This window comes from Sporobolomyces salmoneus (genome assembly GCF_050403485.1).
Source record: "Sporobolomyces salmoneus JCM6883 DNA, S_salmoneus_JCM6883_v1_ctg25, whole genome shotgun sequence".
Taxonomy (NCBI): domain Eukaryota; kingdom Fungi; phylum Basidiomycota; class Microbotryomycetes; order Sporidiobolales; family Sporidiobolaceae; genus Sporobolomyces; species Sporobolomyces salmoneus.
In genome coordinates, this window is record NW_027481138.1 from 19,832 (window position 1) to 45,404 (window position 25,573).

The 25,573-nt window shown below is 50.8% G+C and overlaps 10 protein-coding genes across 10 annotated transcripts; 6 read left to right on the top strand and 4 right to left on the bottom strand.

Annotated features, from left to right (window-relative positions):
• Positions 1-339: 339 nt before the first annotated feature.
• On the top strand, positions 340-5,007 carry JCM6883_002464 (uncharacterized protein; the record flags this gene model as incomplete). Its single annotated transcript, XM_076632300.1, has 7 exons — positions 340-359; positions 448-766; positions 833-1,033; positions 1,099-3,679; positions 3,750-3,905; positions 3,972-4,084; positions 4,150-5,007. 7 exons carry the CDS (start codon positions 340-342, stop codon positions 5,005-5,007), a joined length of 4,248 nt encoding a protein of 1,415 aa, XP_076487640.1.
• A 439-nt stretch (positions 5,008-5,446) lies between these two features.
• JCM6883_002465 (serine/threonine-protein phosphatase 2B catalytic subunit) lies at positions 5,447-8,470 on the bottom strand (the record flags this gene model as incomplete). The annotated part of the gene is made up of 13 exons (XM_076632301.1): positions 5,447-5,580; positions 5,658-6,232; positions 6,303-6,387; positions 6,460-6,582; positions 6,660-6,880; positions 6,948-7,025; positions 7,106-7,245; positions 7,320-7,465; positions 7,545-7,656; positions 7,747-7,845; positions 7,938-7,963; positions 8,041-8,119; positions 8,201-8,470. The coding sequence occupies 13 exons, from the start codon at positions 8,468-8,470 to the stop codon at positions 5,447-5,449; spliced, it is 2,088 nt and encodes a 695-aa protein (XP_076487641.1).
• Positions 8,471-9,132: 662 nt separating this feature from the next.
• JCM6883_002466 (leucine-rich repeat domain-containing protein) lies at positions 9,133-12,003 on the top strand (the record flags this gene model as incomplete). Its single annotated transcript, XM_076632302.1, has 1 exon — positions 9,133-12,003. One exon carries the CDS (start codon positions 9,133-9,135, stop codon positions 12,001-12,003), a length of 2,871 nt encoding a protein of 956 aa, XP_076487642.1.
• A 716-nt stretch (positions 12,004-12,719) lies between these two features.
• On the top strand, positions 12,720-14,591 carry JCM6883_002467 (uncharacterized protein; the record flags this gene model as incomplete). The annotated part of the gene is made up of 4 exons (XM_076632303.1): positions 12,720-12,960; positions 13,027-13,155; positions 13,222-14,441; positions 14,508-14,591. 4 exons carry the CDS (start codon positions 12,720-12,722, stop codon positions 14,589-14,591), a joined length of 1,674 nt encoding a protein of 557 aa, XP_076487643.1.
• A 543-nt stretch (positions 14,592-15,134) lies between these two features.
• On the top strand, positions 15,135-15,932 carry JCM6883_002468 (uncharacterized protein; the record flags this gene model as incomplete). The annotated part of the gene is made up of 2 exons (XM_076632304.1): positions 15,135-15,571; positions 15,653-15,932. The coding sequence occupies 2 exons, from the start codon at positions 15,135-15,137 to the stop codon at positions 15,930-15,932; spliced, it is 717 nt and encodes a 238-aa protein (XP_076487644.1).
• Positions 15,933-16,616: 684 nt separating this feature from the next.
• On the bottom strand, positions 16,617-17,625 carry SEC65 (RNA-binding signal recognition particle subunit SEC65; the record flags this gene model as incomplete). The annotated part of the gene is made up of 4 exons (XM_076632305.1): positions 16,617-16,927; positions 16,997-17,096; positions 17,176-17,326; positions 17,399-17,625. 4 exons carry the CDS (start codon positions 17,623-17,625, stop codon positions 16,617-16,619), a joined length of 789 nt encoding a protein of 262 aa, XP_076487645.1.
• A 141-nt stretch (positions 17,626-17,766) lies between these two features.
• Positions 17,767-18,958, bottom strand: ATP11 (Atp11p; the record flags this gene model as incomplete). Its single annotated transcript, XM_076632306.1, has 3 exons — positions 17,767-18,144; positions 18,213-18,458; positions 18,515-18,958. 3 exons carry the CDS (start codon positions 18,956-18,958, stop codon positions 17,767-17,769), a joined length of 1,068 nt encoding a protein of 355 aa, XP_076487646.1.
• A 116-nt stretch (positions 18,959-19,074) lies between these two features.
• Positions 19,075-19,648, top strand: FMC1 (Fmc1p; the record flags this gene model as incomplete). Its single annotated transcript, XM_076632307.1, has 3 exons — positions 19,075-19,128; positions 19,199-19,360; positions 19,439-19,648. The coding sequence occupies 3 exons, from the start codon at positions 19,075-19,077 to the stop codon at positions 19,646-19,648; spliced, it is 426 nt and encodes a 141-aa protein (XP_076487647.1).
• Positions 19,649-20,114: 466 nt separating this feature from the next.
• On the bottom strand, positions 20,115-23,755 carry JCM6883_002472 (uncharacterized protein; the record flags this gene model as incomplete). Its single annotated transcript, XM_076632308.1, has 6 exons — positions 20,115-20,225; positions 20,284-21,760; positions 21,831-22,203; positions 22,628-22,705; positions 23,039-23,170; positions 23,248-23,755. 6 exons carry the CDS (start codon positions 23,753-23,755, stop codon positions 20,115-20,117), a joined length of 2,679 nt encoding a protein of 892 aa, XP_076487648.1.
• A 276-nt stretch (positions 23,756-24,031) lies between these two features.
• Positions 24,032-25,485, top strand: GMH1 (Gmh1p; the record flags this gene model as incomplete). Its single annotated transcript, XM_076632309.1, has 10 exons — positions 24,032-24,081; positions 24,147-24,225; positions 24,297-24,352; positions 24,422-24,447; positions 24,513-24,578; positions 24,640-24,763; positions 24,834-24,899; positions 24,962-25,103; positions 25,174-25,198; positions 25,343-25,485. The coding sequence occupies 10 exons, from the start codon at positions 24,032-24,034 to the stop codon at positions 25,483-25,485; spliced, it is 777 nt and encodes a 258-aa protein (XP_076487649.1).
• Positions 25,486-25,573: the final 88 nt, after the last annotated feature.

Here is a 25,573-nt window from a genome sequence, read left to right on the forward strand (position 1 = left end):
CCTGTTCAATTGGGGAAAGCTCACTGTAATCCGTAGACTCTGTCAACAATCTCCACGAGCGTCCGGGAAGAAGTGCTTCGAATATCGAAAAATACTCGAAGATGGTCTCACTACTCTCTGCTTCTCTCCGTCCATCCCGCTCGTCTCGACTCTATCCCGGCAATCTTCCTCGAGGTCTCATCAAGCTACGCGGTCAGTCATCTCATATAGGTGAGTCCCTGCGCCTTTCCCGACTGTCCCGAGGCGATCTCAAATACTGACATCTCTCTCGCATCTCCCAGCTCTCGACGCCGGAACACGGTCGACTCACAGGAACTAACAGGTCTCAAAGGGACAGGTATGGCGCGTCGACGTTCCAGGTGAGTTGGTTTCCCCATCTTCTCTCCCTCGTCGATTCTATCGCATGGTTGTTTTTCGCTGACTACGCGACTCGTACGCCTAATGTAGTCGACTCAGCTTAAGTGAAATCAAGGCGGAAGGGGAAGATGTCGCAAATTCGTTAAATGTCGAACCTTCAGAAACTCAACCTTCAAAATCAAAATCAAAAGCCTCGAAATTCAACAAACTCTACGGAGAGAGTAGCGAGGAAGAACCCGAAACTCAAGACAACGAAGAAGACGAGGAGGAGGAGGAGGAGTTGGAGGTAGCGCAAGCAGATTCTCAAGGTTTTTGGGAAGCGCTCGAGATTTTGGATGAGACGAGAGATCAATACCATATTCGATGGGCGGGAACGGATGAGAATGGGAAACCTTGGCCACCTTCATGGGTGAGACACTCTCTTCTGTCTGCTCTCTTTCTGATGCAGTGCTGATCAAAAAGGATGTGGTCACAGGAACCGAAATCGAACGCGAATGATAAATTGATCGAAGCGTGGAAGACGGAAGGGAAACAGAAATGCAAGGAAAGGAAACAGGCGGAGAAAGCGAAGAAGGACAAGGCGAAGAAGGAAGCGAAGGAGAAGAAACGGGCGAAACAGAATAGGGCGAAAGGGAAAAAGATCATGAAAATGAAGGAAGACTCTCCGGATCCTCAAGTTAGTACCATCTTTTTCCCTCTGAGTCTGAGTCGAGCGTCGACTGATCAGTAGATACGTGATAGCCTCTCTTTGACGATGTCGTTGTTCCTCCTCAAGCTCGAGAAGAAACCGCTTCGAAGAGTCCCGCTCCTCAAATCTCGAAAATCAACCGGAAACGAGTCGTTCCCGATTCAGGATCGTCTACTCCAGCTGTACCAGAGACAGAAGCTCATCGATCAAAGAAACAGAAGGCCGACCATCGACCTCCTCAAGCAAAGACGAAACCGAAACAAGTCACGTTCGAACTTGACGATGAAAGCACCCTTTCGAGCCTCCAAGCTTCACAAGAACAAGCTCCTGTTGTCGTCAAAGAGGCACAGCTTGTCGAAGCCGTCGAAGTCCAAGAAGCAGAAGTCGCACCTCTCGCATCTTCAGGCGAATCTTCCACTTCGATCATCCCCGACTCTCAACCAGCTCCCACAAAATCCTTGATCGAATCATCACCTGAACCCGAAACCCAACCCGCATCTCAACGCGACAGCTCTCCTGCAGCAGCCGAAATTCAACCTCCTCCTCTGACCGTCGTCGTTCCCTCCCGATCCAACTCGCAATCTCAATCCAACTCCCAATCGCAATCTCAATCTTTCCCTTCGTTCAATTCACCCGGAACGAATCATTCCGATCTCGATCTCGAAAGTGATCTCTCTCGCGGAGACGACGACGTTCCAATCTTCAACGACTATTCACAACGAGACGATTCAATCGGCGAGGACGAGGAAGAAGAGGAAAACGACGACCTTGGGCTCAACCTCGATCAGGATGAGGAGGAGGAGGAGGAGGAAGAAGAAGCCGAAGCGCAAAGAGAACTCTCGACTTCCCGCCGCCCCCTCCGACGTGTCCCGATTCCTCAACCGGCTGCGTTCTTCCCCGCCGCTTCGACTCAACAACAACCGGAATCGTCCCAAATCGATGAGATTGAGAATCCAGATTCGTCCCCTTATCGCACTACCGCATCTCAAGAACAACGTCGAACTGCTTTCGATCACTCACCTGCTCCTCCACAAAGGTTCGTTAAATCTCGATTGGAACTCGTCCATGGACCGACAGAGGAGGAGGACGACGACGACGACGGGCGAATTGAGGACGATCGGCCAGCGTTTTTAACTTCGTTCGAAGCGGAACTTATCGCCTCCGCTGCATTGTCCTACGTCTCCCCTTCAGCTACCGCTACCAATTCGAATCGATCATTAACGAGAAACGGATCGGGATCTCAACTCTTGAAACGTCCAGCTTCTAGACCTATCGTTACTCCGATTCCTATCGCCGTCGAAGTCGGTTCAGGAGGAGGAGGTGTCGCAGCCGTCGCTGCAGTTTCGCAACCCGTTCAGGCTGTCACCGAGGAAGGAGACTTGGAAGATGACGAGGAAGAAGACGATGACGATTTCAGTCCGGGTGAGTTCAACGAGGATTATTTCGCGAGTGATCTTCTTGCGACTCAAGCACCGGCAGCGACGGTCGACTTTGAAGAAGTGATTGATTATGAAGGAGGTCTTGCGGGAAGTCGGATCGATGCGGTCAAGGAGACTGGAGCTGCAGCTGAATCGCAAGGTGAAGCGAATGATGCTGGAGAAGGAGGAGGAGGAGGATCGAACGGAGGAGGAGGAGGCGGTTATTCGTACTCTGGTTATCCCTCGTCGTCGTCGTATCAACCGAATCAACAAAGAGGACAACCTCAACAGAACTCGAATCCCGAATACCAAAATCCGTCTGTCGGAGCTTCTGGATCTGGCTACGGAGGCGCAGCAGGAGGATCTGGTGGACAAGGAGGAGGTTACCCTTACTCGTCCCACTTCCAAGGATCAAATTCTTCTCATCAGCATGCTCAGTCGATCAAACGAGAATACGAGGACGAACGGGAAGAAGGAGCGAAACGAGCTCGAATGGAACAACAGTACTATCAACAACAAGCGTACGCTCAACAGCAACAGCAATACTCTCAATCCCAATCGCCGGCGTATGGGTACTCGAATCAAAATTACGGCTATTCCCCTTCTGCTCAACGATCGGGTTCTCAACCTCAATACTCTCCTCCTCCCGCTCAACAGAACGCCTCGTCGTATCAGAACAATTATCAACGACAACCTTACCAGCAACTCCCGCCGATGCAAACCTCTCCGCCTCCACCTCCCGTTCAATCGAATTACGTTCGTTCGTCTTCTGCTCAACTTCCTCCGATCCAACAAGCGCTCTCGCGTTCGAACAAAGGCTACTCTCATCCTCATCAATCTAGCCCAGCTCCGATCGTATCGGTCGCGGCAGCTTCCCCTCCTCCACCTCGACCCCGCTCTCCCCCAATTCAACAACAACCTCACTCTTCTACTCATCTCACATCCCCTTCGATCGCTCGAGTACAAAACGTCGGTAGTTTCGTCAACTCGAACGCGAACCAAACGAGTCCTTCGACGAAACGATCCCCTTCTCCTCTCCCTGCGCAACCTTTACCTCCAGCTGGAGCGGCGAGAACGAGTTCTCCGATCCCGGCACCTAGTCTCGAAGGAGTTAACGATCTGATCGAGTTGGTACGCGCTTCGAGTCAGATCGAAGGGAGCGATGGAACGAAAGAAGAGATTGTGAGGTTTTTGAGAAACCCTCGTGGGTATGGAGGTAAGTCTCTCTCTCTCTTTCTTCGCATAGTAGAAAACAGCTCTGATACTCGACTGGTTACTGATGAAAGAGGGACCGCTTTCTCGAGCTGATTTTTGGGCATTCGAACTTCGTCGACAATTGTTGGATGCGGGTGAAAGAGTCGATTTCATCATTCTTTATACTCGGGATGGGACTTTCAAATTGAAACGATCACCGACGACGACGATTCCGGTCGAGTTTGCTCGTGAGTCTCTCGAGCTCTGACCTCACGAATCGATTTCGGAGCTGACGGTTTCTTGAGGGGAAATAGGTTCATTGAATCACGCACCTGATCGAGTGAGAGGTCAAACTCCTGCAGTCGATGCGGTTCTCACTCTTCAAGCTTCTACTTCGGCTCCTTCCCCTCTCTCCGTTTCTTCAATGGTCAGTCTCAAGAATTCAACATTTCCTATGTTCATTCTTGAGTTCTGACTGTTTGTTCTACACAGACTCGAGAACAACTCGAACAAGAAGTGACAGTCCTCCGTTCTCAAGTCTCTGTCTCCTCCATCGAACTCTCCACTCTCCGACCTCTCCTCGAAGAAACCACGAAACTTCGCTCAGAAATCACCTCTCTAACTCTCCTAACGAAACAACTGAAGAATTCTCGAGATTCAGCCCAACAAGACATGGCCTACATTCAAGAACAATACAGTATCGCCTCTACTGCCGCATCTGCTCGAGCCCAAGAAGCCGCCGTAGCAGAAGCAGAAGCGGAGAGGTTGAAGGGTTTACTTGGGGAGGGGTTGAGGCAGAAGGAGAAGTTTTATGAGGCGGGAGTGAGGAGATGGAAATTGGAGGTAGAGAGGATGAAGAAGGAGGTCGAGTTGGTTAGGGTTGAGAGGAGGAAAATGAATGAGAGAGGCGTTAGGGAGAAGGCCGGGAAATGGGATGAAGTAGTTGCGAGGAGACAGGTCAAACAGGAGAGGAAAGCTAGGATCGAAGCGGGTCAACAGGAGGAAGTTGAGGACGAAGAGGAGGAGGATCTCGATTCGGAAGAAGAAACAGTTTCGAACCTTTTACTCGGAGATCGTCCGAAATCGAAAACTCCTCCACCGACTTTACCTCCCGATTCCATTATCAAACTCGTTCCCGAATCGACTACCGACACTCAGTCAATCGATCCTCCTTCGTCCTCCTCATCAGCAATCCCGTCGCAATCGATCGACCTCGAAGTTGGGTACCGATGTGAATGGAGAGGAGCAACTCAACTCGATTCCCAAGCTCAACCGACGTCGACAGCGTGCGGTCAACTATTACCGACGAAAGAAGCTCTCATGGATCACGCAATCACTCACCTCGAATAGTCAGTCTTTCGACTCCCCCGTTCGCATATCTGGTTTTTTCTGTGCTTTTTCTCTGTTTGTTCTATTTCCTCTCGATCTCTCTTGTTGTAAGAATCTTACTGTAAACCCGGGAATTGCGCTTTGTACAAGAAGGTATCGATTAGCAGAGAGAGAGTGAACGAGCGAAAGAGAGACGACGACGACGAAAGAAAACCGAAACTAAGGGAAAGTGAAAAAAGAGAAAACTGAAAGAAGTACGTGCGAAAGGAATAGAGCAAAGGAGAGAACGTAAAGCAGACTTGAGAGAACGGATTGGGGAATAGGATACATGAGGAGGCGAGCGTCGGAGAGGTGGATAAGAAAGAGCGAGGAGGAGTGGAAGAATAACTTTTTGGAGAGGAAGGAAGAGAGTGCAAATCAAATCGTGAAGAGAGAGAGGGAAGAGCGGAGAGAGAGGAGTTTAGGAGATTGATCGAGTAGGAGTTGGACTTGCGGGAGGGGAACGAGGTCCAGCAGAACCGGCAGAGATCGAGTTACGAGGAGAAGAAGGAGAACGCGGGGATTCGTTTCCTGCGACTTTTTCAGCCAATTCCTCTGCACGAACACACACACGCGCAACTCAACATCAGTAACATGACTTGAAAGGGTAAGAGGGAGAGAGAGAGACTTACCCATTGATTCATCGTTCTTTGACATGGCTTCCCTGATCATCGAAATCGTATTCTCCAAACTTCTCCTCCTCGTCGAAGGACTCGTCCTCGTCGTACCCAACGAACTCTGTCTCCTATGATGTCTCCTAAACTGTGCCTGACCTGCATTCTCAACGATCGGGGACCCAAGAGGAGAAACGTCTTTCTCTGAAGTTGGAGTTCCCGGAACTCCATCCTTTCCAGCGAGTTCAGGAGAAGTGACAGTTTCGGGAGAAGTAGGAGCTGTAGAACCTCCAGTGAGAGGGGAGACATCTCCTCCTCCAAAGACATCACTACCTTCTCCGTCGAGACCCGATCCAGATCCGGATCCTCCTCCTTCTTCGAGAGCGGCCTGATGAGCTTGAGCAGCGGCGACGAAATCTTCCGGATCGATCAAATCGGGAGGTAAATGTTCATTGTCGATATCCGATTTGCGAGCGTCTCCAAAGTTCGTGATCGATTCTTTGATCTCGTCTGCACCGTTCGCCAATGCTCCGGAAGGAACGGTAGAAGTTCCAGCGACGTTCTTGAGTTCGGAAACTGCTTCCGATTCCTCTCTACACCACAGGCGACACTCGTGATCAGTACAATGACCAAGGGGGAGAGGAGGGGAGAGGAGAGACGAACCGAAGAACCGAGAAAAGTTTCGACATTTTCCCAACCGCCAAAATTTTATTCTTGATCGCCGCTCTTCGTTCCGCGATTTCTTCCTCTAACCATCGCACATTCATCAATACTCTCGAGCTTTCATGAGTGTAGAGAGTGAGTGAGAGGGAGTACGAACCAGTAAGTTCAGGTTCAGCTTCTTCTCCTTCTGCCAAGATCGCTTCTTCTTCAGTTTCTTCATCCTCTTCATCTAATTCTTCTTTACTACAAATTCCCAACATGGCAATCAACATATCCGTAACTATTCACCCTCACTCATCCTCATCAGCATCTCACTTCCTCGTTCTCAGTAGAGAGAGAGAAGGGAGTGGAACTTACTTTTCTCTCCAACGAACGGTAAAGACCAAGTGAAAACGTCCATGAAATTCGGTAACCAATACGGATGAGGGGAACAATTGAATTGACGAATATTCATGACATTGTTCTCGTATTTCAAGACGGCGGCTTTGTTGTTGTAAACGTCGAGGTAGTTGGGAGCAGAGAAAATCGTCATGACCGAAGGGAATCCTGTGGTTTTGGTTTTACGGTACATTCGATAACTGATCACCACACGAGACGTGAGTGGAGGGATGGGAGGAGAGAGGAAGAGAGGAGAAGAGGACGAACCCAGCGTCTTGAGCTTCATGAGCTCGAATGATACTCAATAATCCATTCCTTTCCAAGAATTGACACGCCGCAGTGTATCTGTAGACAGGACTCGACCAACTATCAGCATCGTTTCCTTCTGAGAGGGAGAATGCCGATCAGAGAGAGTGCGGACTTACGTGAAGAAGTAAGAACAACCTCGAACGTGGTTGTGAACGAACCCGTCGTTATTCTTCTCGTTTCCAAACTCCTCCAATGGATCAGCCCAGAGTAAATCACACATCAACCCATGAGTTGGGGGTTCTCGGAATCGATTAATCTGTTCCAATCCTTCCCGCTTCATCAGTTTCCTCTCGAGGGAGCAAGGATGGAAGAGGAGGAGAGAAGACGAACGGTTCGTAAATCGTCTAGAGTGTTGAGTTCGGGAGACAAACCACCATGAATACACAAGAATTGTTTATTCATGACTGCCGCCAAAGGGAGAGTACAGAAAGATTCCATGCATGCGTTGTAAACTTCTTCAGAGTATTTGTGTTTACCTACACACACACATTCACACTCCTCGTCAGTCGAAGGAAGGGAGAGACGGGAGGAGAGAGGGAGAAGCGAGGGACGTACATTCGAGTTTGAAAGTAAAGTAATCGGTCAAGTGTCGACATTCGTGGTTACCTCGTAACAAGAACAAAGTGTTGGGGTACCAAATCTTGAGAGCCCATAGATACAATACACACTGTCAATCGAAATCAACGCTTTACATCAGTTTTCGTTCCCTTTCCCTCGCGAGAATGGCGATGTAGAGTAAGGTTTGATGAAGACGGACCTCGATAGAGAAATAACCTCGATCAACGTAATCTCCCAAGAATAGGTATCGTGTATCAGCCGGGTTACCTCCTACTTCGAACAACTTCATCAAATCGAACTGAAGAGGAGGAGCGAAGTCGACCAAGTGGGGAGACGAGAGAGTCAGCTTCCGTTCAATTCGCTAACTTGACGGAGAGAGGGGTGACTCACGTATTGACCGTGAATATCACCGCAGACTATTCATCGTCGAGGAAGAGAGTGAGCTAGAGTTGCCGAGGAAGAAAGGGAGAGAAGGGAGAGAGAGAGAATTTACCGGTGATAGGAGCATCAACTTCGAGTAAGTTTGGTTCATTCCTCAAGATCTTTGTCGCTTCAGCTAGAATGAACAGAGCCTAATCGCACACACACACGAGAGAACACCGATCAGAACTCGAAAGAAAGCAAGAGATTCGAAGGATAAGTGACGAGTTTACTTGATCATCCGTCAACCTCCCTTCCCTATAGAAATGATTCTTCAAAAACGCGATATCCGGTTTCGTCTTCGTTTCATCCGTATAAAATTGTTGATCGGTAGGTTTCGAGAACGCTGGGGCTTGTACCTCCTTGACGACGCGTTCTTGAGTATTGAAAATCTGTCCCTCGTCGTTCGTGTGAACCGAGAAATCGATAGAAGGTAATCGCAAGTTACGGTTCCGAATCGCCGAAACCGCGGCTTGGGTTTGCTGTCGTTTTTGATCAGTCATCTCAAGCCGAATTGATGGAGGAGGAGGATTCGTGTCGAGTGATTTCTAAACTGGTGGCGAGCGCGTGTAGAGGGAACGCGAGGGGCGAGGGGAGGAGGATCTGACCGGCAGATAAGGATACTAAAGCTTCGAAACTTGAGTAGCGAGTCGTGTGAAGTGAGAGGAGTTGAACTAGAGAGAGGGGAATCTCACGCCCCTCTCCTCTTCCTCAGCGAGAAATTCAAGGGACAGTCTGATAATACGAATGATAGCGTAATAGAGAGTTTTGGCTACTTAAAGAGCACCTCAGAAAGAAGAGAGGACTTGACGAACTTCTCTCATCGAACCTGCCGCGCTCCCTTCTCTCTCTTCACCTACGCCCGCGCAGCCCTTCCGAGTATCGTCTCCAACCAGCAACTAGCTCGTGGCGAACCCCTGCCAGCTCGAATCCTCCCTTTCTTCACTTCCTTTCCCCACTCTCAGTCAACGCGTCCTCAACTTGTCCGTACTCGACGCCAAATCCACTCAAATAACTGTCTATTGTAGGTGTAGACTCAGTAGGTCGTGTACAGCCCCTCTCTAATTGGTACGTTCCCCTTTCCCCTTCCCTCCCTTCGTCCTTAACGAGCTGACTCTTTCTACTCTCTGTCTCCTCGTTCCGCTCGCAGCCCCGTTCTTGAGCAATGTCGGAAGATCCACCCGCCTCTCGCCGAAGCGACTCCCCGTATGCCACAACCTCCGGAGCCGACTACCTCTCCTCCCTCTCTCGTTTCATCCAAACTCACGAGTCCTCCCTCGCTGCTTACTACGGACTCCCTTCTGCTTCTGCTTCTCGACGAACCAACGCTTCGAATGCTCCAGTAGGAGGAGGAGGAGGAGGACCTAGTTGGGGTACAATCCTCTCGCTGGGGATTCTACCTTCGAGTTCAGAAACGAATCCTTCTCCCGCTTCTTCGTTAACGACTCCGAGAAGAGAACCGGTGGTGTTGAAGTTTGATCCACATCATCTTTACTACATCCTCTTGAAGTTTGATGAATTGGGATTACCCATCTCCGGACAAGAAGAGGAGGAGGATTCATTGAACATCAAACTTGAACGAGGTAAAACTCATTCGAAACCGATGATTCTCGAACCACCACGATCTCAAGCAACTACTAGTACGGGTACGGGAATGATGTTAGAAATCATTAATGAAGGGAGTGGTTCGAAGAGTCCGAGTTTGTTTAGTGGATTCTTCGGTGGAGGAGGAGGGACGAGTCAGAAGAAGAAGATGGATGTTGATGAGAGGAGTGTTACGAGTGGGAAAAGCAGTAGTTTCTCGTTCGGTTCGGGATGGTGGGGACTAGGTTCGACACCAGGATCAAGAACATCAACGACGACGACGAAAGGGAGTCAAGAGGATGAAGCGAGTTTAGTTCGATACGTTTATTCTTCTTGTACGAAATTACCCGCGCTCAAATTATCCCCTTTCATCCTCACCCACTCTTCTTTATCCACTTCATCACGACGCTCGTCTTCTTCTCAATTACCTCCCGAAGCAGTCGAAGGGTTCCTCGATTGTCCACCTCCCTCAACCTGCGTCCCTCTCTCGTTGTTTCATTCCCTCACATCACTCTACCTCGAAGACCTCGATCCTCGTTCGTTCATCGGGTGGGAGAAATTGGCGATCCAGTTGAGGAAATTGGAGGTCGTGAGAGGGGGGATCGAGGACGTTGGGGAATTGGTTTGTGATTGTGTCGTTGAGGATGAGGAACGAGTCAAAAGGAGGAGGGAAGGAAATGGAGCGGCAGAGGAAACCGTTGGAGAATCTCGAAGGAAACGATCCGAAGCGAGTTCAACTAACGACGACTCTTCACCGACAACGAAGAAGAAATCTCTCGATTGTTACCCTCAACCCTCTAAACTCGCCTGGTCTTTCCTCCGTCACCTCTCACTACACGACAACTCCCTAACCTTCATCCCCTCCCAACCACTCTCTCATCTCTCGCTTCTAACTTCCCTCGACCTCTCCTCGAACCTACTAATTTCCGTCCCTCCCTCTTTATCCTCTCTCCCTTGTCTACGATCCCTCAATCTCCGAGATAACATGATCGATAACTTACATTCTCTCCCCTCGATTCTCGGCGCTATCGAAGTTCTCAACCTCTCGCAAAACCGTCTCGAGAATCTTTCGGGACTTGATCGACTCCTCGCGCTAGAGAGACTCGATTTGAGGGGAAACAGAGTTTGGGAAGCATTGGAAGTGAGTAGGTTGAGTAGGTTACCGAGATTGAAGGAACTTTGGGTCAAAGAGAATCCGTTCTCGAGGGATGTTGTTGAGGGAGGAGAAGAGAATTGGAGGGTGAAATGTTTCGCTTATTTCAAGGAGGAACGACTTCATGACGAGAACGAGAAGGAGGAAGGGAGTGTGAGAATCGATGGGAAATTCATTGAAGGGAGAACGGAGAAGAAATTGGTCGAGATGGAGGTTTTGAAGAGAACTGGTGGAGGAGGGGGAGCGAGGAATGGGATGATGAGGAGGAGAGCTAGTGAGGGATTATTCGGAGTCAATGGTAATGGTTCGAGATCGAGGGAAAGGGAATCTACCTCGACGACGACGACGACGAATGGGAATGGGCCGAAGAAAGTCGTGGTCGAACCGAGGAGGAGGAACGTTACTGCTCCATTATCGGCTCGTCAACGAGAACCTTCCACGACAAACGACGTTGACTCTCCGTGTCCTTCCCTATCGTCCTCACCCGTCGTAGGAGGAGGAATCCCGCCTCCATTATCGTCGCCGACGAAAGCTCAAGCAGGAAAAAGGAGGAAACCTCGTCGAATCGTAGATCTCGATGGAGCTCCTCTCATGTCTCCCGCAAACTCTCTACCTCTCAGTCCAGGTTGTCATCAGACTCTACAATCCGATTCAGACGATCTCACGTCAACAACGACGAACGGAACTTCATCATCTGGACCTGAAACCGCTCGAGTCGAAGTACCCTCTCTCGAAACTCCCTCGACTCCGTCGACTCCAACGAAACAACGACAAAAATTCGCTTCCTCTCCATCTCGAATCGGTATCTCTCCAAACGCTTTCCCTTCCTCCTCGCCAATGAACTCTCCCTCAAACTCTCGAATCTCTTCCTCATCTCGTAAAGAACGAGTCTCTTTATCGACATACGAAGCCCCCGAAATGAATAGCAATCAACCCTCCGCTGCGAGTGGAACGAGTGCAGCTGGTGGTGGTGGTGGAGAGGCGTTGAGAAAGAAAATTGAGAAATTGAGGGAAGAAGTTGGGGAGAATTGGTTGAGTGTTTTAGGGGAACGGGAGGCGAGAGCTACACAGGAACAAGAGAGGGTATCACTCGAAAGGAAGAAGAAACGAGAAGAGGAGAAACAGCAAGAAGAAGTGGGAGGATCGAACGAAGAGCAGAAGCAAGGATCGGAGCAAGCGGGAGAGGCAGCGGGACATGATGGGAGGGAGGAGCCGTCTATTGAAGGATTGGCTGTGAGTGCTGGAGTTGAAGTCGTTCAGAAGAAGAAAGGGAAGAAGAAGAAGGGGAAGGGAAAGTAAAGCTCGGGTCTCGAAGAGGAGAGGTTTTGTGCGATGATCGCAATTCAGTCGGTGTTCTTCGTTTCGTTCTGTTGTTGTACGTCATTCCTTCTTACCTTTCCCCTTCCGTCTACGGAGTGCCGTCGTCAATGAGCGAGAGTCGTAGCTGAGCTCGATTTGTTGCTGAATGCAGGTTGTCAAATTTGATCTTGAAACTGGCTCGTCTTTCCCTCCCATACATCAATACATCTCGTCTGATCTGGCTGGTCACTCCGAATGCAGTATCGAGTCGACTGCATAGAGCGAAGAAAAGACTCTCTCTCGCCGGAAACGATCGAAAAACCTTGAGCTCATCCAGTCGAAATTCGAATCTCCACGCAAGAAAAAGGCCTCTTTTCTGTTCACAACGCGGGAATCGAGACGGGGGAGGTCGTCGTCGTCGGTTCGCCAGTCGAATCTCGAATCGCTTTCTCGAATGGCGAGTCAAAGTAGATTCTACAAAAACCCCTTCAACTCGTCCTCTTCCCTTCCTTCTCTCTCTCTCTTCATCCACTACTTTTCTTCATCCACCACTCTCTTCTACTTCCAAGCCTCTCTCAAACTTCGTCGCCGGTCGACTAGTTACTTTTTCAGCTTTCTCTCAAACAACAACAACAAGTCAAACTCACTCACCACTCTCTCTCTCTCATCTACCTCTCTCCCTTTCAACTCGAATCAATCAATCTAATTCATACAAAATGGTCAAAGTCACTTCTTCCCTCCTCGTCGGCGCTGCTCTCTTCGCCTCTTCTTCTACCACCCTCGCCGCCCCTACTCGATTCAAGCGTTCGACTGCCGACGTTCAAGCTTCGACTGATCTCCTCGATGGAGGAAACGCCGACGAATCTGAACTCGTCGATGAAGTCGCGACGGCTTTGGGTCTCGATGGACAGACTGGTGCTGTCGATCAATTGATCGCTGATAACCTCGCCAAGCGCGGTACGTTCTCTCCTCTCTCCTTACTCATTTGAGAACGACACTGACTCTTTGTCATTCGACAATTAGACGCTCGTCGCACTGGTTCCGACGCTATTCGTCGAGGACTCCCCCTCGCTCCCGAGTCCGCTTCGGATCTCGCTAAACGTGAATCAGTCGTCGCCAAACTCGGTTTGACTGGTGCTTTGGCTCCTCTTGGTGAGCATTCTTTCTCGCTGACCAACTTCCAGAATTGAGCTGACTCGACTCTCGATCGCTCTTCAGGTGTCGGACCTCTCATTCCCACCGTTCAAGGTCTCGTCGATGGTCTCCCCGTCGTTGGAGGACCTGTCGGAGGATTAGTCAAGACTGTCGATACGACCGTTGGATTGACCGATCTCCTCAACAAACCTAAATCGAAACGTCAACTCCTCGACGGTCTCCTCGGATCTACCTCTGCCGCCGCCGGTTCCGCTACTGGAGGACTCGGACTCGGAGGACTCACTGGACTCACCGGAGGATTGACTCAGGGTCTCCCTGGTCTCGGTAGTCTCGGAGGTCTCACTGGATCCCTCGACGCTGGAAGTTCGACGATCAACGGTTTACTCGGACAACTTCAAGGTGCGGGAGCTTCGAGTTCTCAACTCGCCGGAGTACTCGGTCAACTTCAAGGACTCGGACTCGGAAACCTCCCTCTCTCCGCCTTGACGACTGCGACTCAAACTCAAGCCGCTTCCGTCGCCGCCGATCCTTCCCCTGCGAACGTTCAAAAAGCGACTTCGATCCTCCAAGGTCTCACGGTCGCCGAAGCTGAAAAATACGGACTCCTTCCCTCGGGAACGACTGGTCAACTCCTCACTCAAATCGAAGCCGCCGCCGCTGCTCAAGAAGCAAACACGAACAACCTCGCAAGTTCCTTCACCGCTCGCACTTACGGATTCAAGGCTCAAGCTGGATCCAACGAAACGACTTCGACCGAAGGAGAGGAGGATCAAGGAGGAGCTACTCCTACTTTCTCGATCGCCTCGCCTGAAGCCGTCGCTTCCGCTATCAATGCTGGAGGAGCCTCGTCGATGAATTCTACGGTTTCCGCTTCGACTGAACCTTCTTCGACTTCGGCCGCTGAAATGTCGAAACGTACGATGATCCCCTCTTCGGTTTCCGCCTCTTCTTCTTCCTCGATGACTCCCGCCGCGACTGCTTCCGGCAAACCCTCTTCGACTTCCGATTCGATGGAGGACTCCGGTTCTGATTACTCGGACGATGGAGAATCCGACGAGGAGGATTCCGACATGGAAGAAGAACCCGTTACTCCTACCGCTTCGTCTTCTTCGCTCGCTCGTCGTGGTGGACCTCTTGAAGATGGAATGGAGGAGGACAACAAGAAGCACCATCACGCCGAGATGGAAGGTCAAGGTCCTAACGCTTCCGAAGGATCTTGGCATGCGACTGGAAGTTCGAGCATGGCTCAAACTCAATCTCAAGCCGTCGCAACTGCTGAAGCTGTACGTTCCCTCACTCTCCTTTCGCTCTCTTTCTCTTGACTGACTCTCTCTCTCTCTCGTTCGTAGATGACCTACACTTACTCTGATGCTTCAGCTACGGCCGTCCCTACTACCGCTCCCTCCAAGCGATCCTTCGCCGACCTCGACTAGACCCATCCCCCTCTCCTCTTTTTGTGAATAGATTAGATTGATTCCCCCTCTCTACGATTACTGTTCTGCTGGTCAGAAAGTTCTCTCTCTCTCCGTCGCCGCCCTCTCGAGTGATGTTCTGTAACTTGTTACTTTTATTTGTACTTTTTTACCCCTCTTGCCTCTCTCTTTTTAGTTCTGTCACTCTCGCTCGTGGTTTCGAGTGACTGATTACCCATACAACCCTTGTCAATACAAACCCACCTAATAGAAACCTCTCCTACAAACACTCGTTTTCGATTTCGCAAGAGAGAGAGGAGTCATACTTCGCATTGCATTTGGTGCCATTTCATTCGCCGAGCGCGATTGTCACTCGAAAGAGTCTTCGACATTCCATCGATCTGAGTGGCGAGGGAGAAGAGACAGCGAAAATCTTTCGACTTGCGATTGCTTCTTCAATCTTCTTTCTCCTCTCTTTCCTCCTCACTCGTCATCGACACTACTGCTCTTCCGTCACTCACTCCAGATACCTCCAAGTAGATCGTGGAGCCTCATTCAACCACCATGAGTTCCTTTGCACCGGACCTAGGAAATCCTCTCAAAGTTGGGAAATCTATTACAATCACCGGACCTTCAATCTACCGAGATATTACGCCTCCCTCGAACTACCTCTCACCGGCTCCCGACTCCTGGCTTCCGATTCGACCGATCCATCGCGAATTGGTAGGACCGAAAGGAATCGCAGAAGCTTCGGGAACTGAATGGCACCTTCGAGTGACCAAAGTCCGTCGGATCCATTCACAAGGTCGCTACAACATTTCGTTTGGGTACATCTCGAAGAAGGGAAGACCTAAGGAGGGAAGACCTAAGGAGGAATACAGAGTGGCGTTGAAAGTTTCGCATCAAAATTTACCTGGTCTGGCTCAGAGTTATAAGGATCAGCTCGACGATACTGGGGATCTAGTACGTTTCGCGCCAGAAATCGAAGCGGCTTACTACAAGTCAGTCACTCCTTTGCAATAGCGGATCTCGCAGCTTTCGATTTCAATCCAACGAAACCCCAATCTTTGACCCACACTCAGCACCTATCGCCAACTACAAGGACGGGAATTGCAGATCTGCTACGGCATGTTCTCGGTCATGCTAGAAGGCGCCCTCGTATGGCTCACTGTCGTCGAAGACATCTACACTTCCGGACAAACTTCAGACATTTCAAGCTGGGCAGAACGATTCAGAGAACGAGGAGAACCAGTCGTCATGACGGAAGTCTTTGGAGGCGCAAAGTACGAATTGACCAGGGGATTAGTTCTAGCGAGAGTGAGTGAAACGTTCTCTCGCTCGTACTCAGTTGGACCGAGCTGAGTATCAACGTTTTCTTCTCTCTCTCTTTTCTCTTTCTCTAAGTCAAAGGCAGAAACGCAAACTCTCCGACGTTTCCTCAGTTGCAACAACGAGTACCTACCAAATTGCACCAGTCGACGCGCCTTCGCGAATTCAAACGCCGATTCTCTCTCGATCATTCTAGGAGGTTTCTATTCCGCCCGTAGACTCGACGAAACGAAAGCGACCCTTCTAAGTCTCTATCACGAGCGATTAGCAATCCCCGTCTTTGGCCTCGAGCGAAGGTTCTCGGAGGACGCAGATGGAAATATCTCGACGCTGTTGCGGCTTGCTGCAATGGCGCACCAGGATGACGACGTCGTCTCTCTTTGGTCGGCTATCAACTTGTTGGAACACGAACTTGGGCTCGAGTATGATAGCTCGTTGCCGATCTAGGTGCCAGGTAGAAGTGTCAGTTCCCCTTTGTTTGTTTTTGCGTTTTCCGTTGTTCTGTAATCCCCAACTCGTGCCGTTTGAGACTTTCAATACCGTCTTTCCGAGTTCTGCGCATGCCTTGAGGAGAACGTTCCGTAGAAAGCGAAACAACCGAGCCCTCGCAGATTTTCTTCTCTCACGACCTAGCCCGAATTGATCCCTCTCCATGCGCGACTCGAGTAGATTAAATACTACTGATTAATCTTGCATTCCATCCGTCGCTGCATCGGACTACCGTCTCTTCATATGAACTTTCCTCGGTTTAATCACTTTCGGACCCTCCTTCTTCTTCGGTGTCGTCTCTGTCTGTCCCTCTCCTCCCTCAATCTCTCCTGCCGATCCTGCTCCTCCTCCTCCGCCAAACATGTTCCCCAACATTCCGAGGGGACCGGCACCTTTGAGCGCTTGATCGAGAGTACCGAGGGAAACGGCGGGGGAATTTGGGGGGAGTCGGTGTTCGATTGGAGGGAGGGTCGAAGGGGGGATAGGACGGGGTTGATGCGGGCGAAGGGAATCACAGATCCGTCGAAGGAGAACGCGTTCTAGATGAAGAGTGGAAACGGTAAAGACTTGCGATTTTCAGAGAAAAGAAACGAAGAACCGGAGCTCACTATTCGGGATTGACGACACTGTCGGGGTTGCATCTGGTTTAGTTAATTGTATTCTCACCCTTCCTGGATTCGCCCAATCTTTCGGATGAGTTTTCGAAGGCTATCCCAAATCAACTCGAATCAATCAGCTTCTCTCCTCTCTTCCAGAAACGCCGCCCTCGAAGTGACGGGGAACTGACCTCGAATACAGTCTGATACCCCAACATCGTACAACACTTCGCAATTTGTTCCGCCAAAGGCCATTCCAATCCAACCTGTTTCGAAACTCTTCTAGCTCCAGATTGTTGAGGTTGTTTCGTATCGACGTAGATAGGGTAGATCATGTCCCATCTGTTGTCGCCAACCCAATATCTTAGCTTCCTATCTGGCGAGAGAGAGAGCTGAGAGAGGAGGAAGACGAACTGTTTGAATTCATCTTGATCTACTTGAAACAGTTGTCCATAGGGACCGATCTTGACGGCTTTGGGAATCACGGGGACTCCATCGGGACCCAAGGCAGGAGGTGGGAGAGGAACGTCGCGCCGAGGAAGGGAGTTAGATGATGAAGCGATAGAGTCGGATGGGGGGAGAACGGAATCGTCCAGCAAGACGTCTTCGGGATCACTGAAATCGTCTGTAATAGTTGGCATCTTCTTCAGAGGGCGGCGAGTGAGGTGAAGGTGAGAAGACGAGCTTCAACTCTCTCTCAAGTCTCTCAACTTGGCCCGGAGTTCGTCACTGATAATTCACTGTTCTATTTTGCTATACACATATACTCCTATACCCTCGCTTTACTTGGTCTCCGTAATCTCCCCCAATTTAATCAATCGTTCCCACTCAAATTTCTCAGGTTCTTGATGGAAAACCCTCAACATCTCGTTCCTTTCCCTCTCTACTTCTCCCCCAGTTCCTTTGTCATGATAGAACAATTGCATCCTAATCGCCAAGATTTGCGCTTCCGTATCGTCCAAACTAACGTTCGGAGTGATTTCTCCTCGCATCAAGACGAGGTCGTGAGAGTTTGAGAGATCGGTGTAGTGTGTGAGGATTAGGTAGGGTTGGGCGTATTCTTGTCGGGATTTGTACTCGGCGAGAGGGGTGAAGAGGACGGAAGATGGAGAGGGAACGGGTTCGGTAGCGGTTTCGGGAGGTGGTAAGAGTGCCCAATTCTAGCGAACGAGTCGGTCGATTCAGCACATCTCGAATGAGATCATGATGGAGTTGACAGACTACTCACGAGAATATGCATCTCGACCGCTTGATCCGTCTGAGTTCCGTCGGGAGTTTCTCCAATCACGTCCCTTTGTAACGGCACGACGAAGAGAGGGTATTTCCTCGCATTCGAGACCATCTTGAGATAAGTTTCGGTCGGGATCGCGGCGGAGAGGAACCCTTTCGCTTGATGGTAGGTCGTCCAGAGTTGGGCGAGCGCAGAAGAAGTCAATTCGGAAACTTTCGAGAGATCCATGATATCGTGAAGCGGCTGCACCCGCGCACAGAGTCAGTGACAGTCAGAGAGCAGAGTCGTAAGTGACTCACCTTGACTGGACTATCACCCTTCTTCTTCGCGGGAACAGCTTGGGAATTCGATTTCGACGAACTCGGTAACGGTTTCACTACATTACTTCCCTCCTGCTCCGTCTGACTCTCCGGTCTCGTTCCCATACTCCCAGCTTCCGCCGGTCCCTTCGGCGCCGTCGCAACTGGATTCTTCTTCATCCTCTCCGTAGCTTGTTTCAATTTCTCGGATTCTTTCACCTTTTCCTTCAATTCTTCGACCGTGATCCCTTGTTGTTTCGCTTTCGCTTCCAAGAGGTCTTTGTATTTCTGTTCGAATAGTTGTCGTTTACGTTCGATCCCGGCTTTACCACCGATGAGGGACTCCCATTCGGGTGAAGCGTTCGAGAGGGGAGTGAATCGAGAGAAGGAACGTTGAAGCGGTCGCGTTGTGGTCGGCAGCAGTCTCAGTGTTCGTAGCAGCATTCTTCGGGTAGTTTAGTGAGTGGTAGAAGTCCAAGAAGAGTTCCGAAAGATTTCAGCGAACTTTCCCTTATTCTCTCCTCCGCTCATCTCTCTATCCGATCCTCCCGAAGCTCAATATGACTAGTCTCCCCCAACTGTACCGTTCCGTCCTGCGTCAATTTGTCAAGAACGTGCGTGATCCTCTCTCCTTTCCTCTCTTTCATCTTTCCTTGATCTCATCTCTCTTCTCCTTCCCTCCAGTCAATTCACCCACGAGGGGAACGATCACCTACTATTCCAGCTCATTTGAGGCTATTGATCGAATCCGGTAGAACGATCAAACCTTCGACTCCTGCGGCAGTACAATTCGGCAAAGATGTTGAGAACCTCGTAGTGTTTATGAAAGCCCATCGTCTACACAAGGTTCGTTCTCCATCCTCTTCCTAGCTCAAAGTGTCAACGTTGAGCTGATCTTGCAAGGTGGGAACGAAACGAGTTTAGGCATTAGTAGAACGTTACAACCCAACTCACGACCTAACTCAAGCGGAACGAGCCGAGAAATCCGCCAACATGGTCGGATTGAAATTCCCGAAACAATTCGAACAAGGGGATGTCGTACCTACGATGGAACAGGGGAGGAATAGGCCGAATCCGAAGGTTGGGGAAGATGGAAAGGGAACACTACAGACGATGTTTGCTCCGGAACAATAGAGAGAACGAGGGCTTAGAAAGGGCTGAGAGGGTATGAGATTAGTGTTGTAAGATATCATCGGGTTCGAGCATTCAAGTGAAGAAGCGGAGAGTACATGAAGCGCACAATCTTTTCTGAATTTCGCTTTTCGCGTAGAGAGACAGGTCGTCGCTAGACTACTCGACTTGTCCACTAGAGACCTGTTCGAAGCTTCGCCTCAGTAAACCCGGTCACAGGCCCTTCTTCACCTGCGAATGCGGTGGAACAGTTCACGATCGAGGAAGATTCACTCTCTCTTCATTTTTTTCTCGAGAACAATCGATCGAAAGTTGACCTCGACTTTCCAGAGTTTCTCGAGGTGTAATCTCATGACACAGCACTAATCGTGACAATACGACCCGACAAGCTAGTCCCTCGCCCTTCTTCCTGCCACCTTCAATCGATCTCTTTTTCTTCTTCGCTTTGTATTCACTTTTGCCTCGCTCTCTAGTTCCTTCTCCCTGTCCCTCCTCCTCCTCGCTTCTCTCCGAGAGGTCGATCAGGTAATCTACGAGGAGGAGCCTGAGGGTCAACGTCTCGAGGTGGAGGTGAGCCGTTCTGCCGGAAACGAATCGGTCAGTCGTTGATCTGAACGAAGAAGAGAGGGTCTACTCACCCTCGACGGTCTAGGAGGCAGCGATGGATTTACGGGCAATGACTCCTTCGGCTCGAGACGAGGCCTCAAATGAGGAGGAGTCATTCGATCCCTCCTCCTTTCCTCGGTTCGACCAATCAATCCTTCATCCCTCCTCTTCCTCTCGTTCCCGTTCAATCCAAACGCTTCCGCCGAACCTCCGACGATCCTGATGAGCGGTACGGCTGCCTCTCTTTCTTTGTTCAACGTCGAGTTTAAACGATTCTCGAGCGGTCCACTCCCGATTCGAAGTTTCAGGTCGGTGGGAGGTAATCGTGGTGGCGGGGATCGAGAGCGAGAACGGGAACGATTTCGACGACGATGACGATCGGAAGTAGAAGGAAGGGGAGGAGGCGGGAGGAAAGGAGTTGAAGAAGAAGCGAACCGGAGGAGAGGGGGAGATGGTTCGCGAGGTCGTCGATCTCTGTGATCATCACGGTGATCTCTCGACCTCTGTACATCAGCCTCGTCGTTCCTTGATCCTCGGTATCTGTCTTGAGTGCGTTCGTCCCGACGATCCCGAATGTCCTGCGCATCCTTCGTCCTCTCTCGTTCCCTTTCGTCTCTGTTTGATCGCTTCTCGTCCCGCACATCCGAGGTTTCCCTGCGTCGTGGCGGAAGTGGTAAATCGACGTCAATTCGATCGTGGTTTCCGTTTGAAACTCGAGATTGAGATCGCTCGTAATCTCCGTTCGACGCTCGAGATGGACGTCGATCATCTTCAACAGTCGATCGTGATCTCGACGCTCCTCCTCCGTTCGCAGGTCGCTCGTCGTATCGATCATCGTTGCGTCGAGTCGAATCGTCGTGTCGAGGTTTCGATCTTTCCTTTTCCCTCCTTTCCTCGTCTCGTTCTCGTTCCCTCCGACTGTCTCTGTCCCTGTCCCGTTCTCTATCCGTTGACCTCTCCCTTCTCTTCGTTCTCTCCTCCGGCTCATCTTCTCGTACCACACTCCTCTTGTAATCGACCGGCGATCTCTCCCTCTCCCTCCTCGAACTGTCCGGCCCTTTCACCGATTCCGATCGTCCATTCCTACTCCTCTCACTGTACTCCCTCTCATCATCTTCCCCGATTCTCCTCTTCTTGTACGCCTCCTCTCTCTGCTCGAATTCGTCCCTTCTCGAAGAACCACTCCTGTCTTCTCTCTCCCACTCTCGACCATTTCTCGAGGCAGGAGGTGGTGGGTCCGACATCCTCTCATCCTGACTCCTCGATCTACTATCCCCTCCCTCCTCCGGAGACTCTCCTCGTTCATCCACTAGAGACATTGTAACGTCCTCCTCCTCCTCACGATCGTCGCCCGTCGTCGTCGGTTGAAGGAGATGTTTTCGAACTCGTGAATTGTGGCCTGGGAGTCGGCGAGGTCCTCGATAAGCGTTCAGGGGTGCGATTGGAGGTTTACGAGAGGAGGAGGTGGGAGGAGGGAGAGAGGATTCTCGAACGTGAGGGGGAAGATCACTACGTTCCGAAGGATCAGGTTGGTCATTTGAGTTCTCCCTGACTGAGATGAAATGAAAGAGGAATGTACCGGTCCGATGAGCGTTTGTAACTCGTCTCCTCATCGGGACTCGTTCGTCGAGGAGGAGCACGTTCTGAATCTCCATTCAATCTCGATCTTGATCTTGACTCTGCAGGTGGCGCGTACCTTGAGTTATCGGCATCGATAGATCTCGAGGAAGTCGAAGTCGAGATGGGAGCTGTTGCAGGAGAAGCAGAAGGGGAAGAATTGGAAGGTACATCTCTCGGTTTTCTCGGACCGAGGGGAACGGCGTTTGAAGCTCGTGCGGGTGCTGGACCGCTTGGAGCAGTAATAGGAGTAGAAGACGATGAAGTCGGGGCGAAACGAGGACCGACGGATTGGGAGAATGGGGAGTTTGACGAGGTTGGAATGGATTGACGACCTAGATTTGTGCGAAGGAAGGGAGGAAGCGATGGGAGTGAAGAAGGGATGAGGGAGCGTGTAGAGGTGCGATCAAGGGAAAAGATATAGGAGGAGGAGAATGGGGAAGGAATGGAGGAGACGAGCGGAGAGTGAGTGACGGAAGTTCGGAAGTGTTTTGTTCGGGAGGAGCTCGAGTTCGAGGTTACGATTCCCGTCTCCTTACAGCCTGACCTGAACCTTCGCCGTTACCTTGTCGAGATCTCGCCTCGAGACAAGCTCGATAGCCTCCAGTCGGTTCCGAAATCCAGTCGCTCGTCTTTCCTGCCTCTAACCCTGACTTATTTCCCGGTCTACCACCGATCCTCAGCAGACTTCAATCCACTTTCCTTCCCGTTCCCTGCCGTACCCCATCATGAAATTGATCTGGTGGTTCCAAAACTCACGTTGTTTTTCGAGGGAAGCTCGAGGTCCTTTCGGAGGTTCAATCGTCGAGATCGTTGGAGTTGGCGGCTTCGAGGAGTCTAGAAATTGAAAGAGAAGGGGAAGAAGTTGGGATGGAGAGAGCGGAGAGTCGTTGGGAGCGGGATGAGGAGAGGTATTGAACGGAGAGGAAGAGAGGATCAGAAAACAAAGAGGGCAACGAGGGGCGAGGAAGGGTCGGGAGGGAGAGGAGAACGAGAAGATGAGTGAGTACGTGGACAATGGGAGGATAGGAACGCTGGTTTTCTGCGGGACGAGGACGTCGAGCGCAATCTTGCCCGAGGAGAAAGTTCCGTCGGTATATTGCCCGCGAGGCAGAATTGGTGCAAGATCGTCCTGCTCCGTTCAGCGATATGCCAGATAATGAAGCTCACCGTTTGAAGGGATCGCGCGACTGCTCGAAGTCTCGAGAACAGGGCGCTGGGCATGTCTCGCGATGAAATTCGCGGAAGCTGGATTCGAGGCCCAACGGGGACCAGTAGGGAGAGTAGGAGTTGCTGAAGCTGCTGATGAGTCAAAACCCAGTCAGCGCTTCCCGAAGAGAGACGTAGAGAGCAAGCACGACGGGAATTTGAAAACTCACGACCGGTCGGAGGAGCTCTCATCGGATTCCTCGGTCCTGTCGGTAATGGTTTCTCCTCGCGTTTCTCCAACTTTGCTTCCTCGACAGTCTGCTTTGTAACTTGCGCTGAAGGTTGAGGTTGAGCAGCGGGAACGGGATTCGAAACGAGAGTTTCTGAGGGAGTAATGTCTTGCGGTTCTTGCTTCTGCACGCCGGCGGGAATAGTCGGAATCTCCCAACTACTCGTATTGCTGACCGTATCTCTGTAATAGAGTTCTCCCGTCGTGTTGCTGATCCTCGAAACCCAACCTTCTGGTAACTTCTTCCCCGTCGCATCTAACGAAGGGTCGTGAGCCGGCTTCGCTGGTGCGGCTGCTGCGCTTTGTTGTACTTTGGTCGTCTGAGTAGAAAGGGCTGCTTGCGAGGAGGAGGAGGTAGGGAGATTCGAAGAAGTCGTCGAGGCGGAGGCGACGAAGGGTTGAGGGACTAGTTCATCTTCGTCAAAGTCGAGCTCATCTTCTTGATGCATCCTGCCGTTTGTACTCGAGTCCCGATTCGAAAGGTCGACGATGAAGGTAAAGAGAGATGTTTCGCGACGAATCAGTTGTTGAACCTCAACCTCTCTCGACCACTTCGACTGTGCTACAGAAGAACGATCCAAGCTACTCCGAACAAGCTCTCTCAGTCCAGACAGCGCAACAAGCGAGAATCCCCGTCGAATACCGACACTCTCCTCACCTCTCACTCATCTCCATCTCTCACACGTCACCCCGACTCGGCTAGACCTTCGAAGGGTTCCAGAGAGATGCTACCATCCTCTCGAAACCGTAACGGCAATTCTACCCCAAGTCTCAAGTAAGTTTGACCTCTTGTCTTTCCCCTCCTCTCCTCCGACTCATCCTGTCGCTTCTCCCTGGTAGTTCAGCACATGGATTTCCTCGCTTGGGAAGTGGTGGGATGAAGACTTGGCTGAGGAGACTGAGCAGGTTACCGCAAATGGTCAGTTTGGACGATTGATTCTCTCTTTCTCTCCTTCGCGGCTGAACGTGTTGTTTGGACCTCGTTTGCAGGACTTTGAGCTTGCGATTTGGCAACTTTGTTATCTGTGTATCGCGCCGCGGAGAGTGTAAGTGTAGCGCCTCGTCACCGAGTCTCAGAAGGCGAGTTTGAACTCATTTTCGGGTGCGTGTTCTAGCTATCGAAACGTCTATTATCACAAACGTGAGTCAACTTACTCCAATTCCGAGGAAAGCTGTGAGCTAATTCGGCCCATTACGATTCAACAGAAACGAAAAACACTTGGGCACGAGACGATCCCGCCGTTCTTCTCCTAATCTCCCTCTGTCTACTAGGTAAGTCGACTCTTGTCTGCTTTCACCCGACTCGTCACTTATTGTTCGGGTGAGTATGTAGTCGCGGCAGTACTGTGGTCAGTGTTGTACGCTCATCACGGAGTCGCGAAAACTTTCGAAACAATCTTCTCTTTCATCGTGATTCAATTCTTCGGGGTTGGACTCGTCATCAGTACCGCTCTATGGTAAGCATGACTCTCTGAACTATTTTGAATACGTCTTTGAGCGTTCATTGACTGAATTCTTCGTTCGCAGGGCGTTATCGAATAAATACCTAACACACGCTTCTCACACTCATGCGACGGATCAAAAGGTCGAATGGTGAGACATCCCCAAACCTTCACAGTTTTCATGTCATCTGCTTACCCTCGCTCGCTCGACAGGCCTTACGCATTCGACGTCCACGCAAACTCCTTCTTCCCTCTCTTCCTCACGCTCTACGTCGCACAACTCGTACTCGCACCAGTCGTGACAAGAAGTAACTGGGTCTGTCTATGGGTCGGAAACACGCTGTATTTGGCTGCTGTGAGTCGTTCGAGCTGTTTCACGAAGCAAAGGAAGAAAACTGAGCTTTGTTCCTACGTTCGACCAACAGTTCACTCAATATGCTTACGTGACTTGTTCGTGATCTCTCTACTTCCTGAGTGTCGTTCCGGATGTACTGACTCCCTCGGGCTCTTCTAATCTCGTCTTCCTCCCATCCTTCACTCGCTCACCCTCATCCCTCTACGCTCAAAATTTCCCTCGCCACCGACCCTCTACAGACCTCGGCTACAACGCCCTGCCGTTCCTCATCCGTTCCGAACTCCTCCTGTTCCCCGTCGCTCTCCTCTTCGCATTCTATATCGTCAGTCTGTTGGGTTTCAACGTCAGTCACGTCGTCCTCGAAGGGTTGTTTGGTCGATGAAATGAACTTCTATCCTACTCGAGGGGGCACTCATTTCACGTCGTCTCGAGGGGAAGAGTGGGTAGCAGGGGGAGAGAGAGAAGAGAGA